Raw genomic sequence first — 15,304 nt, forward strand, 5'->3', positions numbered from 1 at the left:
AAATATACCAAATCGAAGGGAGTGGTGTTTTAGATTCCGGCGGCAACAAACAGGTTATAAACGTGTAAAAACGATGAGGCAATAGCAAACGGCTCGAGAGAGCGCGCGCGTGTTTTTAAACAACTTTTGTGTCAGTTCAGGACGCGTTTAGTTAGGGGTGAGAAAAATATTGCGATTTTTTTTTGCAATTTTAAACAACTTTTGTGTCTGTCCAGTCATGACACCTTGGATAGTCAAACTTAAAATCTGAGTACCTATCTTAAAATGACTTAACGCCAACGGGGTTAGCGAGGGAGCTCCGCAGTGCGTAACTGATTCACAAAGGTCTTTAAAAAAAAAGCAAAAGAATTTCAGCATGTGTAATTTCTTCTACCGGTAAAAGTCCTTTTGCTCACAGTGAACTCACCAGAGCCACAAACAATGACACCATGAAATCATGAATGGCTTAATAGAAACGAAAATGATGTGCCACTAAGATAAAGTACTCTAAGTGGAGTATGAGATGAAAGGATAAAAACCTGAATGAGAAACCCAAAATTGTTCTGGCTTAAAAAAGAATATGCAAGGGTCAGCAAGGTTGTATTTGACTGTGACAACAGTGTGTATGGAATTAACATTTACTCATTCCTGCACACTCAAACAAAACAGCAGCTAACACATTAGGGTTACTAGTAACCAGGAGACATTTGGAGAACTCCGAATAACAGCACCTTAGTTTACAAGGGCTAACTAGACACCTTTGCACCTAGGAAAATACACAAGTTGATGCTTGAGCACTTGGGATCAAAGTTTGAATGATCAAGCATCAGTTTCCAACTTCTTAGAATGTAAATTGAAGCACATGCACTTATCGATGAGGGCCTCAGATTCATTACCGTATTCTTTGAACCTGTACTCCTCCAACTTGAACGCTGATGGAACCTTCCCTTCACTGTAGCACCGGTTACAAAGGCTGAACGAGTGCTTTGTTTCCTTGAACCGTGATCCAATGATAGGGTACCGGCAGATGGAGCATGTGTGGCGGCCGTGACGTATGTGATCACTCTCTTCAAGCTTCACCAGAGTGCTGAGGATCCCAAATCCCCAATCTGGGTCATTGAACATCTCTAGGAACTCTGTGTATGATACCATCGTAGGGTCAGACTCCCCGTGCATTTCAAGCATGTCACTAGCACCATGGGCGGGTATATAAACAGCTCGAAGAAGCTTAATATAAGTAAGCGCATCGCTCCTCCTAATCTGGCCATTGCTGCCTTCACTAGCAGGACGAAAAAGAAGTGAATCAAACACCACACGTTTGCGCCTTTCCACTGGGCCAGAACAGATTGGAGCAATGATGGCGAAGAACATTCCAAGATCAACCCGACCAGAGCCAGGTGCATCAAGGACTGAGAGAATTCTTTCGTTGATTGCCTTGATAGCTCCTTGAAAGGTATCTGGCTTGAGAAACGAGAGGAGCCTGCGAAGAATAACCTCAAGAGCTGCTTTCCGTATTGACTTCTCGGGGATGCCAGTGCCTGAGTAAGATACAGGGACATCAGTCTCATTCATCTCTTTCCTAACAAGCTCCACATCGCAGTGACCTAGCTTTGTCATCCTCTCAAAGGACCTTATATCTAAGGCATTAGCCAAATCCTGTCGCAAGGTAGTATTCCTGCCAACCCTTTTGAACTTGGATGCCTCCACAACAACATAGGCCTGCTCGCCTTGACCATCATCTTTTCCTTTGGACGCCTTTGGCTTCTTCTTTTGCAGTGTCTTCAGATGAGAGATGGCATCATACACTTCAACCCTTTGTGTCATCTTAAATGCCTCCTTGAGTGCCTTCTTGGCCTCTTCAGACTCCCCTTGCCCGAGCAAAGCCACTGCCTTGTTTAACTGTGCCCTCCAATGGTTTGGTCGGATGCTTAGCACACGAGTATACATCTCTGCAGCCCTCACAAAACGACCTGCATCCATGTTCAATCCACCAAGATTGTATAGGGCGTCGACATGCCCGGGTTTGAGATCGATTGCCTTCTGGAACTCCTGAATAGCTCGGTCATCATCCCCCACTGCATGCAGGGCTGACGCAAGGTCACAGTGCGCATCAGCATAGTCTGGCTTCAAGAAGATGGCCTCCTCCAGTGCCTTCTCCGCTGCACGGTACTCTCCAACACCAAAGAGAGCACTCCCTAGGAGCTTGAGCGCCCGGGCATGGGATGGGCACAGTATAGCTGCCTCTCTGTAGTGCTCACAGGCACCAAGTACCATCCCCTCGGCCTCCATGGCTATGCCTAGGTTGACATGGATCTGTGGGAGGATGTCCGCGGACTGGGAGCCTCCTGCCTCTGCGGCCTCAAGAGCAAGGAGGTACTCCTCCTTAGCCTCTGCGTGGCGGCCGAGGGCGTACAGGCAGTTCCCCGCGCGGAAGTGGGGGCGGACGTCAGTGGGCTGCAGCTCGCAGGCGCGGCGGAAGCTGGCTAGAGCGTCTCGGAAGAGGCGGTGCTCAGAAAGCGCCCGGCCGATGACCATGTGGTTGTCGAAGGCCTCCTCACGCGAGCGAGAGGCGTCCGCGCGCGTGCGGAGCACGGCGAGTTCCTTGACGAAGGTGAGGTAGTCGCGGCTCGTCTCGTCCCACGGTGCGGCGCTGGATGCCGAATCCGCCGCGCCGGAGATCTCCCTGGACCACCCGGCCTCGGAGAAGGAGTCGAAGTTGCTGTTGCCAGCGCCTCCGCCAACGCTCCCGTCGATGGAGCCCTTCCGCTGCTGCTTCGAGCGGAGGCGCTTGACGAGTATCTCCAGGTCGTCGAGGAGCCCCCACGAGGAGTCGAAGGCGATGCCGTGGTTCGGCGAGGTCGCCCACGCTGGCGCCGCGGCCGCGGCCGCGGCGCGCGAGCTGAACGAGGGCGGGGCACCCCCGCCGGTGCCGAGCGGCTTGACGTGGTCGTCGAGCAGCGACGCGGCGACGGCCGCGCCGGAGGGCGGGGAGGAGGGTGTGGCGGCGTCCCCCGGGGCGATCTCCGGGGAGGACGCGTCGGAGTCCACGGCGGGCAGGGAGAGCGCGAGGAAGTCGCGGTCGACGTCGCCCGCGCCGTCGTCGTATGTGCGGAGCAGGCCCGACAGGGAGAGGCCCTTGCCGTCGGGGAGGATGAACTCGGCGTAGGTGCGGAACACCTCGTCGAGGATGGCGGAGATCTGGTCCTCGCTGAACTTGACCCGCGGGTTGACGGCGACGACGAGCTGGGCCATCTCGTCCCGGTTCAGGCCGCCGTCCCCGTTGGCGTCGAAGCGCTCGAAGATCCTCCTCACCTTCTCCGCCCGCGAGCCCCGGCCGGCCGACGCCGCCGACGCGGACAGCGCCATTACGGCCCCGCTGCCTGCTGCGCACGGGAAACACCAGCCGGATTGCGGCGGAAATTCGGGCACGCGGGGGCGGGCGCTCCCACGGCACGGGTGGGGGATTTGATGCGGGGGGTGTTCAGGAATGCCGGGTGGGCCCGGGCAGGACGGGCGCGGAGCGGAGGGGGGGCGGGCGGAGCGGAGGGGAGGGGGCGGCGGGGCCGTGCGCTGGCTGCTAAACGAGAGGAGACGATGGCTATGATGACGGTGGATGGGGGCACGAGGGGTGGCTGGCTGCGGCTTGGGCTGGCATGGGGATCCAATTCGGCCAGGGGCGCCCAAGGCGGCTGCCTGGCTGGCTCGCCTCGCCCCCAACGTTCGTTAGCTCACAAGCACTCGGTTTGCTTCATCCTCGCTATATCCCGCCAATAATATTTTTTTTCACATAAAATTAGCCACCAGCACCAACTAACCAGCAGTATTTTTTCTTTCATAAAAAATCAACACCAACCATGAGTACCCGCCAGCCGAACACAGTGAAAGTGGGCGCTCCGCCCCTGCGCCCGTCCCCACTGGTCACAGCGCCGCGCAGGCTCGGGCTGGCGCCGATCGCGGCCGGGTCGTCGTTGTCTCGCTCTCGCGGGTCGCTGTGGTGCCGTGGACGGGTGGAGTCATGGAGAAGTGGTGGTACAACTACTGCTGCGGCGACAGCGGCAGGAGGATCCTGTTGCGCGAGGCGGCCGGGCCTAGCTGGCGTGGTCCGGGGCCCAGCAGCTTTGCTGGAACCGTCGATTTGGATTTCGGAGGCGTCAAAACAAAACTGGACAAGGTGGAGAGACCTGGAGGGGGGCACGGGGACGGTCTATCGATTTATTTGTGGTTTTTTAGTCCGTTTATAGAGTCAGAATCTAAGCAGAGAATATTTCTAGACCGTATATCAACTTCTGAAGGATCGATCGGTTGCTGCCCTCAAAAAAAAAAGATCGATCGGTTGCTCTGGAACGCACCTGAACTCTGCATTGTTCATTCTCCTGAATAAAGCCCTGCTATTGCCCTAACCTATGAGATAGCCGGGCCAGCAGGCGACAGGAGTAATTGATTTGCTGGGCTTGAACGACAAGGCTATTGGTGCTTTCAGCTAACCACCAGACACCAGGTCATAATTGCCGTAATCCGCCTGAAGATAGGCTATCAAGTGGCATAGCCTGATAGCCCATGCGTATGCGTGTACGGCAACCAAATTCGAGATACATTAGTTACTTGTATGCAGCGCCAGCTATATGATTGCTTCAACGGGAAAGCTATATGATAACCGGGTATTTACATATGTTTAGGCATTGTCAAATCCTAATGGCTGGAGACACCTTCTAACTGACAATCAATATTTTTATCCTTTCAAAGTAATCAATACTTTTGACTTCTCCTCAACCTAAAAAAATTAGGGAATAACAAAATAAAGGCCCGATGCACTTTGAAAACGCGTAGTCACTGAAATGCAGTGCAGGCAACAACCAGTAGCACAGAATGACAAAATCAACTCTACTAAGAAGTTTATTACAAATTAAGCATTAAAGTCTGATGAAATTTGCTGAGGCAAATCTACCATAAACGGCAGTCTTTTCGATCAAGTGGCAGGTCATAGTGGTACACAGGTTCTAAAGTTTGGCAATAGATTGGCATATTAACACAGCAGTATCTTGTAAGATACCTCGTAAGATACTCATGTGGTACATAAATTCTATTCTACATATATATCTCCATGCCAAGTATCTTCGAGGACTGGCACAGGGGGCAGAAGCTCAGCTTGCTCTCGCACTCCTTGCATAGGCAAAGATGCCGACAAGGCAACAAGAGCATGCATGCCTCGCTTGAATTACAGACCCTGCAGGCCGTCAAATCCTTCGGTTGCCTGTTCTCCTTCGGCATCAGTTGCAAATTGACGGCACCACCATTGCAACAGGATGCCGTGTCATCTACCTCGCTATCACCACAACCTTCCTTGAAATCCTTGCTCTGATGGGCACATACCTGCTCCAAGTTGTACTTGAGTGCATTGATCATGCTCTCATTGTACTTGGCCCTTTGTTGCCACGCACCAACTTCCACTGCCAACTGCTTAATCTGATCCTCAAGTTCAGAGTTCCTTTTGTTAATGGTCTCCACTTCAGCCTCTTTATCCCGTATTTTCCGTAGTATCTTGTCCTCAACAGAGGCCAGTGCCTCAAATTGCTTTGCCTGAACTTTCTCCAATATAGATTGCCTTAGCCGTTCACTCTGCAAATTAAAGAAAGTTAGAATTAGGACACTAAAAATAAATGACAAACAATGAATGCAACCGTAATAATGCCAATTAGAAAGAGTTAAGTATTCTGAGGAAAAAAACACTTTTCTTGAAACAAAGAGAAAAAAAAAACTTTATGGTTACTCAATTATGCCTACTGTGTGACTACTCTAGGTGTAACTGTTATCTTGCAGTGGAATAAAATTTCACAAGTGATCGGTCAAAACCACTCTCCCTTGCTCAAAAATCTTCCAGTGCATCATAAAAGTAAGATAGTTCAGGCACCAGTACTCCAGGGATTGATAGTAAAGTTCGGGCTTCGGACAAAAGAATTAACCATATACTGTATCAATAAAGGTAGCACTAAATAATGAAACTGGAATGTCAAGTACTGCAAATTAGAATGAGACATGGTCGGTGATGTTTCTCCTCTAACTTATGTTTCACAAACTCACCCTAATTTCTTTGAGGGATTTGGAGAACCTTCATATACTAGCAACATCATTCTCATGATAGACAAGTATTATTAAGTCACATTGTTTTTGGCTTGTCTGCCTACAGGCCTGAGAACCTCTATTGTCAAATGCACACACCCAATGATTGGATTTCTGCCAGATAGAAAGTTTGCCGCCTCAACTGAAGCACATGCAACCAAGCTTCTCTTGTTACATACAATATTGTTCACACCCTCTTTTTCTCTCTCCCCTCCATTTTGAATATTGAACTCTGAAATGTGGCTTTAAAAAGACACAATAAAAAAATAAAATAATCCACCCAAAAGTAAAGCTCGCCAACCAGTCTTCAAGCCTATATACACACCTCCATCCCCAGATCTGCTAAAAGATCAAGTGTCCTCCCATTAATGAGAATTGATTAGATTTTCAAATCATGCCGCGAATACAAGTTCATTAAGCCCATCCAGGCCCATGCAATTCAACAGTGATATTACAGCCAAAAGGCAGAACAATGCAAATATAAAACTGGAAATGTTTTTTAATTATTCTTTAAACAACAATCTAAAGACCAAGTAGGTTACAAATTAATTCCTATAGATCATCAATCACAACTATTCAAAATTAATGTTTGCAATAACACATCCCAAGAAAATGCACCAACAGTGATGACATAGAACGGCTTGCTTGCTTCATGGGTGAGGGCTGATGACAAAATCAACATGGCCAGCACGAGCTATATCCAAAAGTGAAGCCCATGCAAGACCACTGTGCTAATATTTTTTTTTTCAAAAGCAGGCAGAGGATTTCTTTTCTACCAAACACATTCAAAGATATAACTAACATTAAGTCAGGAAAATGATGTCTCCCAGGGGCATGTGCATCCCTAATATACACCACTGAAGATGCATCAGGATGTGTACTAGCAGTAGCACGAATACCTTTGCATCCTCAATGGTGCAGATTAGAGGTGCGCAAAACTTGAGAAGCAAATAATCTGTACTCAAGAAAATTACTAAAACTGCTTGTTTGGTGGTTGCTTGGCTGGAAATAAGTCTCATTACATTACAGCGGCTATTTAGATGAAATTAACATTTCAGGAGGGAATCCAGGGATGTGGTACAGGACAGTTGGTGGAGTCTGGAGACCAAATTATACAATAATCCTTCTAGTTGTGTCCCAGAGGTCTAGGGTTCAAAACAGCCTCCTTGTAAAAAACAATCAAGGATAAGGCTGAATAGAAATTCCCTTCGCCCGATCCCAAAATGTGTGCAAGCTTTCAGCATTGAGTGCAGCTTCTTCTTCCTTTTAATTGCAGTTACTCAATCATAAAAAAAGGGTGGCAGGGTCACACACGAAAATGAAAACTCAGGAGCAAAATCATAGTTGAAGAGCATAAGGGAGACTGGTGAAGATACACTACAATAGCTTATGTACGTATTTCAACAAAATAAACAAATAAAAAGAGCCATTCCATTAATTGCATCAATTAACATATGATCACGATATTGGAATAAATTTCATCCATACCACCATTTGAGGTGCCCCTTTCATCTACATCACCAGTCTGTATCAACGACATGTATAGGACCAGACCCGATGAAAGGTGCACTAAGATGTGGTACGGATGAAATGAAACTGCCCTGTGTAATTAGAGATGTGCTAGGAAACATGATTCACATGAAAGAATGGTGTCTTGCATTAATAAAAATGTCAAACATAAGGCCTAAAAATACACCATGGCACATATAAGAATTTGTTCTACAGTTATTTCACACTTTTGATCTTGGTCTTGTATCAGGGAGTTCTATTCTTGCACTTCGAATGCTTGATGTGTTAACTGTGCCTTGTGCTTGAAACCCACAAAGTCTATATCCATGTAATACATTCATGGATATCAGTGCTATCAAATTATACGCCTACTCTACTGGCATCAAGTTTAGCCTGATTAATTATGATAGTCAGATAAGACTAAAACTCAGCTCCAAAACATGGAAGATAGCAGCAAGGGAATATGGATGCTAAATCAGACACAAAAGAGGAAATTGTCTCAATGCTCCACCTAGTGCGAAGATAAAAATCTAGACTACATCTATGTGCACTGTGCCACCAAAACATCTATGTCCACAAACTGGTGAACTAAACCTCAAACAATAGCTCTTCGGTAATTTCCTAAACATAGTAACATGACCTGGTTGAGCAGACCCATAGTGTTGCACATCTCAATGCATCAACAATTATATTTATGAGCACATCCCAGAAAGATGAGTGGGTGACCTGAGCTTTAATGAACCGGTCCATATCAGCATCAAGCCGCTGCATCTCGCGGGAGATGTCATCGTCCAGCATGGGCAGCAGGAGCAGCGGGGAATCGCCCGAGGAGTTCCCAGCCCCGCCGCCCCCGCCCCCGCCCCCGCCCCCGCCGTGGCGCCGGTCCTCAAGAGACAGCGCCAGCCCCGTTGACACTGCCGAGCCCGTCTGCAGGAAATCGACGGACGACATCTGGGAGTTCTCCCCAAGCAGCTCTTGCTCCCTCGGCTGCCTCCACCCAAGCCCCGCGGCCGCCGTCAACCCCACCGCATCCACCACTACCCAAAACAGAGCGAAACCCCTCCAAAATCAGCGCCAATTCAAGCGGAATTCCAAGAGGCGAACAAAGGATTAGAGGAGAAAGCTTACGCGGTGCCTGCGCGGGCTGCTCCGGGAAGGCAGGCGGCGGGTTGAAGAAGGCAAAGGGCGCCGGGATCTGGCCATCCACCGGCACTGGCAGCGCGTTCCTGCCCAAAATTGCAGCATCCGGAAAGGAAATTGAGCGCGATTCTCACGTTGCAACAGTTCTCGAGAGAAGGGGCGCAAACGAAAATTGAGGTCCAGAACTCACCTGAAGGAAGGAAGCACCGGCTGTTGCTGATGCTGCGGCGGCGGCGGGGCCTGCTGCGGGTGCGGCTGCTGGAGATGGTGGTGAGAGAAGAACGCCATGGCGAAGGCGAGGTGAGGAGGCAAGAGAGGACCGAGCCACCGAGGGGAAAGGGGGCGGGTCAGAGAGAGAGAGAGAGAGAGACGGGCCTTCTGGGGGCGAATGGCAAAATGTGAATTAGAGATACACAAGAGATGGGCTTACATAACTCTAGATCTCTCATTTACATGTGGGGGCATGCTTCCTGACCCCGCATGTCAGTAGGGAATACATGGTTGATCCGCAGATTTTTGCTAACACCCCCGTGCTTCGTCAAATTATGCGAAATCAGATTAGGATATTTTTTTAATCTCAGATTAGGATATTTTACATGTATTAGACAATGATGATGTTCATAATACATGGAAATTAGGTGACGTTTTGCAAAAAAATCCACAGGATTATGTTCACTTCTTAATCTATCAAAATGCGACTTAAGCGAAGAATAATGCATATACGATCGGTAAATGATATGGAACAATCAAATGATGAGTGAAACATCGTTAAACTTGTTTTCATCAATGTGAAATTTTGAATCGGCAACTCCAAGGAGAAATAGTAGCAAGTAGAAATGAAATGGAGCAATAGCATGTACGAGATGAAATGGAGGTTTTAAAAAATTTCACAAAATTTATAATTGGTAGTATTTTATACCGTTGTTGAATAACGTCTTCAATAATTTATTTACTTTAAAAATGTCACAATATCCTCTAAACTCTAACTGTAGAGGTTAAAGCCTAAAGCGGGCTCTCCGGAGTCACGCCCTAAACAGCTAAACTCACCAGGTCCTGAGCTTTCTACCTTAATGAAATGACGTGCAGTTCTCCTGCGTTGTTCGAGGAAAAAAAAGGTCATGAGAAAAAAAGGTCATGAGAAAATACCTTGAGCCGCTATTCACTAGACTTAAGAAAGCTATGCTTTGACGAACTGTTCGCTTTTCTTTTCCCGGCTTATTTCGGCTTGTTTTGACTTATTTCTTCTCACATAGTACTATTAAATTAGCCGAAATCAGCCGGCTTTTAGACCAGCCGAACAGCCCCAACTCGTTGCCATCAGAAGCATCAAATTGGGCAACCACAGCCGGAACCAAATACAGCTGCCAATAGCTGCTTCAGTGTCTGTTTACCTTCCAATTACCACATAAGAAGGATTAATCGCACGATGCAGTGAATGAGACATTTTATCAAGCTTGGTAATTGGAATCGTTATGCATCAGACATCATTACACGCAAAATAAACCACGAATGTACTATGCGAATCATGCCAGAGTCAAGCTATGGACTGTTTAAAACAACACACTGACCATACTCTGTTGATAGTGAAATACATATCAATAGCTACGATGCCCTTCAGAACATGTAGGAGCATGTGTATTCATCCGTTAAACAGTCATCAGGCAGAATGGTTGTGCGCTTATTAGCCGCAGCAGGATCCACAAGCAGGGAGAGAACCTGAAATAAGCACTGATGGTTAGAAAACAGAAGTTCACAGTGGTGAAATAGGATTATGTAGTCCCGAAATTGAACACATACTGTGGTCATTGGATCGAATGTCAGATAGTGTGCGAGGACCACGTGAACCACCGCCGCCAAAGCCTCCACCGCCGCCGCCGCCACCACCAGGTCCACCATCCCATTTCTTACCAGAACCATATCCTTTCCTGTAGTTGTCTGTTTTCTCCACCTAGAAGGCCCAAGTACAACGATTAGATTCTGGTTTGTCAAATTTAAAGACATCCAACAAATGCAAAGTTAGCAGTTAACATTGGGTACTTCAGTATTATTACTTACTGAGAACATTGTGAGAAAGAAGATTCTGATGAAGTTCACAACAGCTCGAAAGAAGTCAGAGATTATGCTCAGTCGCCATATGGTTCGCTTGTCTTTCACAACACCTGCAAAGCAAGGCCATATTAGATTATATATGAAAAGGCAATTCTCCCTCCCTCTCTGTTGTTGTTGTCCTTTTTGGATCCTAACAATTGCAATGGAAGCAATCCTACCAATTTCAAGAACCATTTATGAATTCTTCGAAAGTAAACATAATGACTTCCTGCTTCATCCTCCAGAAATGAAGCACCTCTATCAACCTTGCCAAAAGTTCTTTAGGAATGAATTGACAACTATACAAAATTAGACAAGTTTTAAATTTGATGCAACTCTTCGATGTGGTTTATCCAAACAAATGCATGTTGCTCAGAAAAATCATGAGCAGCCTGCTTATGATTTGATGCAAGAAGGACGAAGTATCCTGATCCTTCGATGCTTCACAACAAATGAATCACTTTCTTCAACATGGTATCTTCCACTTTCTATTGCCTCGCTGTCCAAAATGACAACATCAATTTTTGCAGAGCAAAATCAATAATTAAAAACAGGTTTAGAAAATGCAACCTCAAACTTTTCACTTTTCTTAAACCAGACATTATCTCCAGGAAATTTAATACTGCTTGTTATAATCATTTCCTTCAGATATCAGTTGGAAAATCTAAAGCATGATCTTTTACATGAGTAGTTACAGACTCTTCTTCAACCAAATCAGGGTATTCAGAACCTTTCCACGGATAATAATGATACAGCCATACAGGCGAACATCACCAACATGCCTAATATATTAGGGAGCCATGGATAATTATGAATCTGTAATGGACAGTGATCAGATCAGTGCAAGAGAAAACCCACTACCACTACTAAGCATCATCATCGAGAAAAAGAAGCCAACTAGAACCCCCACAAGGACTATCCTTAAATACTATGCTGGCAAATTACTAAGTTCTCCACACACAGCATATACTTATATCCTGTCCTTATGCCAAGGAAAACATTTCAGTTTCTCCTTTTTGTTGAGTTGGGCTCCGCAAAGATATCGAAACCCAAAAAATCCACACCCCCCCCAAAAAAAATGCTGTCCGCTTACTTTTTAAAAGTAGAAATTTCAATTTCTTCTGAGGGAAGAAAACAATTAAACCAGATAAGTCGCCAGGCACCAGCACACACACAATATTCTGTTTTAGATATACATGATAATTCCTCTATATGTGTGTTAGAAAAAGGTACATGTGATATCTTAAGCTGTGTTTTGTTTTCTACAAGCCCCGCTGGTAAGTATGGCAGTTGTTTGTCAGAAAACATCCTAAATAGTTCTTAAGCTCAAAGAACAACTTATGAAATTTGCAAGGCACTTCAACCTATTAATTGCCTAACTTTTTAGCAGGTAAATAGTCTGCAGTTTCATAAAAAGAAGAAAACATCCTAAACAGTTCTTGAGCTCAAAGAACAACTTATAAAATTTGCAAGGCACTTCAACCTATTAATTGCCTAACTTTTAGCAGGTAAAAAGTCTGCAGTTTCATAAAAAGAAAAACATATAGCATGATTGACAACATACAGTAACTCAGCACTTCATTAGCTGAGTGATATAATTGCATTTTGCATTCTTACTCCACAGCTTAAAGGAAATAGCTCAGCGTTTTTCATGGGAAAAAACTCAGTATTGCTACAATCCAAAAAATTAAACTAACAATTGTACTTTCCTCAAAATATCAACTACTTTTATATTCTTTAATTTCTACAATCCTAATAGCTACCTCTTTGTTCTGAAAAGACACGGACACCTACATATGATCAATAAGATACTAGTAGAGAGGACTAAGGGGCCAGTGCCACTCTCCGGGATGGATCCTGCCTCCAGTGTGTTCAACTGTAAAACTGGATAATTCTACTCCCATTCTTGTCTAAATGACGTGGTCCACGAAATCAAGAATGAAGGACTACGGCACAAACATTGAGTTGTTCATCCTAGCCATTCATCATGATGCCTCAAATAAACATATGGCGACAGCACCAAGATATGTACTAATCCAGTAAATTGAAAAGTCAGTAAAACCTACCACCGAGGGTAGTTGGCTACAGTTCCAACACTAAAGGGCCTGATCGGATTGGGGATTTCGAATTCCCCTTTATCCAAACATCCACTAGCTGGGATTTCCAACAGAATTTACACTTGATTTCCGGTGATAGGAGAATAATTGGTCATTCAGAAAGAAAACATCCGCTTGCGAAGAAAAACATGGAGCAGACATCCATTCTATTATACGGCCAGGACTTCACCTATGCATCTGGAAATAGAGATGTCAGCATGCTGTATCCGCTTCCCTAGGGTCCGAATCTATAGGATTACATGCTCAACTCGCACGGCATCTACAGCTATAAGATCATAACAATCACACGAATCGATTAACAGATCGGACAGGCAAGCGAACCCACAGAACAGATGATAGATATGCAATTCCAAGAACGGATCTTAAGGATTGGACAATTCCTTCGGAAATCGGATTACCTCTCTCGACGTAAGCCATGGTCGGTCGCCCTGGATCCCCCTTGCCGCCCTCCTCGATGGAAACTAGGATGTTTTGTGCTTTGGTTTGGCGGGGAATAATAAGGCGAGGGCGAAGAGAGAAGGGGATTCCCGAACCTTTCCTCGTTGCGCGTGGAGAGACCGCCAGAGGTCACGCCGATGCGGTCGGGACTCGCAAACCGGTCAAAGGTCAACCAGGCTCGAGCGCGCTCAACCAGACTTCGGGGCCAGCGGCTGCTGCCTCGTTACGGTTCCGGATTTTTTTTTTAGAACAACGGTTCATGAACAATTAGACAGGAACCTTTGCAGCAAAAGAAAACCCATGATTTGCCAAAGAAAAAAGAAATAAATCATGATCTCAAAAAAGAAAAGAAAGATGGTTTGAGGTTGGGGGATTTCCAATAGGTAACGATAAATATTAGGATTTAAGGATCTTGGAATGCACAAGGAAAGATTGGAGGAAAGTTGATTTAGAGCGAGGGTAATAACCTAGCCAGCCAGCTGGTTGCATGTGGGCACACGCCCGCCAATGTGCCCGCTGCAGGGTGCGTGCTGGCGGTTGAATGCATGCGGATCCACAAGCAGAGAATAGAATGCTAAGCGGGCGGCAAGCGGAGCGCCAACTTTCTTCACTTTCCTCCACATAGAATTTTCCTCCACACAGAATTTAACTTGTTCGCAGCCTACTATAATACTTACTCTTAGTAGCAGAGACGGTTGGTAACGGTAGTATTAATAGTAAAACAGTTGGTTGTTAATCTACGTATGTCATGTATTTCGAAAAAAGAAAATTGTAGAGATATAATTATGGTAAGGCAACAGGGTGATATAGATGTTGGTAGTGAAGGAACAATAGCAGCGCGCTACCGTAGGTTCCCATGGTAGTTGGGAGCGGCAGTAGATTAGGTGAGGATGCCCAGATATTGCACGGGACTGGCCCTTCATGCTAGGAAGTTCATGTTAGTCACTTTGACCATTAATTAAAAGTATTAAATAAAGTCAGTTTGCAAAATAAACTCCAGAACCCCTGTGCTAGGAACCCTGAAGAATCCAATGAGGCCTTTGATCACGTGATGATAGGATGGTTACTGTAGCATCACTGTAGCCAATTATCAATTAATTACCGTCATTAGATTCATCGCGAAAAGTTACACTAATACCTAAAAAGGTTTTGCAAATAGACTTCATTTAGTACTCCATATATACGAGATTATTTTTTCGAAAAATGTGTGCGCTAGAATCCAAGAGTGATCCAAACAGGGCCACTATCATTAGAGGAAGAAGAGAGCTAGAGGAGTAGAGGTAAGGGAGAGAATAGAAGTTGTTGGATGAAATGTTAGTAGAGGTTTGAAGATCTTAAATTCAAGTCTAAAATACTTAGATGCACTATTTTTTTTGAACCAAATTTTTTTTTGAACCAAATACTTAGATGCACTATAGATAGACCCAAACTCACTTTAGTCTGAAACTCCCCAATGTTAAAATTATATCTCTCATTCAACCTGAATCTAACAAGATTAAAGACTCCATAATCTTCACTAACGTCAACCCCACTCCCAACACACACAGTGAAAGATGAATACGCGAATAACTTGTTATGAAAGAACAAAAGGAAAATCAACTGTTATAAGCTAAGTGATTTTTATTAAGAAAAATGCTACCAAATTCAAGTTGAAGAGGACTTAAGTGTGGATGACGAGAGTATATACGCGCACTCAGAGCAAGTATTATAAAGCCTTATCAGCCGGCTAAATAACTGGACGCGTCGTTAAAATCTTAGGTGGCAGAAAGAGAATACAAGGGAGGGAAGGGAGCGGGTGAAGAATTAGTCGCCGGCTGAAACAGCAAACTCGAGAAAATATATGCTCGCATGCAGTCCGCTGCGGGCGACAGAAGTTGGCGCTTCATCCTCTGCAATCGACAGAAGTGGCGCTTCAT

The 15,304-nt window shown here is 45.6% G+C and overlaps 3 protein-coding genes across 3 annotated transcripts; all 3 read right to left on the reverse strand.

Annotated features, from left to right (window-relative positions):
• Positions 1–523: 523 nt before the first annotated feature.
• Positions 524–3,546, reverse strand: LOC120652925 (uncharacterized TPR repeat-containing protein At1g05150-like). The gene has a single exon (XM_039930876.1). The coding sequence runs from the start codon at positions 3,343–3,345 to the stop codon at positions 799–801; it is 2,547 nt and encodes an 848-aa protein (XP_039786810.1). The 5' UTR covers positions 3,346–3,546; the 3' UTR covers positions 524–798.
• Positions 3,547–4,842: 1,296 nt separating this feature from the next.
• On the reverse strand, positions 4,843–9,145 carry LOC120652926 (probable BOI-related E3 ubiquitin-protein ligase 2). Its single transcript, XM_039930877.1, has 4 exons — positions 8,936–9,145; positions 8,734–8,831; positions 8,332–8,642; positions 4,843–5,595 (listed from the first exon to the last, which is right to left on the reverse strand). Exons 1-4 carry the CDS (start codon positions 9,031–9,033, stop codon positions 5,065–5,067), a joined length of 1,038 nt encoding a protein of 345 aa, XP_039786811.1. The 5' UTR covers positions 9,034–9,145; the 3' UTR covers positions 4,843–5,064.
• A 1,015-nt stretch (positions 9,146–10,160) lies between these two features.
• Positions 10,161–13,615, reverse strand: LOC120652927 (glycine-rich selenoprotein-like). Its single transcript, XM_039930878.1, has 4 exons — positions 13,349–13,615; positions 10,801–10,904; positions 10,543–10,693; positions 10,161–10,461 (listed from the first exon to the last, which is right to left on the reverse strand). Exons 1-4 carry the CDS (start codon positions 13,365–13,367, stop codon positions 10,427–10,429), a joined length of 309 nt encoding a protein of 102 aa, XP_039786812.1. The 5' UTR covers positions 13,368–13,615; the 3' UTR covers positions 10,161–10,426.
• Between the last annotated feature and the right edge of the window lie 1,689 nt (positions 13,616–15,304).

The sequence above is a fragment of the Panicum virgatum genome, chromosome 9K, assembly GCF_016808335.1.
Source record: "Panicum virgatum strain AP13 chromosome 9K, P.virgatum_v5, whole genome shotgun sequence".
NCBI classification, from domain to species: domain Eukaryota; kingdom Viridiplantae; phylum Streptophyta; class Magnoliopsida; order Poales; family Poaceae; genus Panicum; species Panicum virgatum.

Bases quoted from the DNA above. Each gene is read 5' to 3' on its own strand.
- LOC120652925 (XM_039930876.1), bottom strand. From the start codon at position 3,345: ATGGCGCTGTCCGCGTCGGCGGCGTCGGCCGGCCGGGGCTCGCGGGCG.
- LOC120652926 (XM_039930877.1), bottom strand. From the start codon at position 9,033: ATGGCGTTCTTCTCTCACCACCATCTCCAGCAGCCGCACCCGCAGCAG. The intron at 8,832-8,935 runs GTGAGTTCTGGA...AATTTTGGGCAG, and splicing joins CCGGTGCTTCCTTCCTTCAG to GAACGCGCTGCCAGTGCCGG. The intron at 5,596-8,331 runs GTCACCCACTCA...TTTAATTTGCAG, and splicing joins ACCGGTTCATTAAAGCTCAG to AGTGAACGGCTAAGGCAATC.
- LOC120652927 (XM_039930878.1), bottom strand. The intron at 10,694-10,800 runs GTAAGTAATAAT...TGGGCCTTCTAG, and splicing joins TCTTTCTCACAATGTTCTCA to GTGGAGAAAACAGACAACTA. The intron at 10,462-10,542 runs GTATGTGTTCAA...TGCTTATTTCAG, and splicing joins CATTCGATCCAATGACCACA to GTTCTCTCCCTGCTTGTGGA.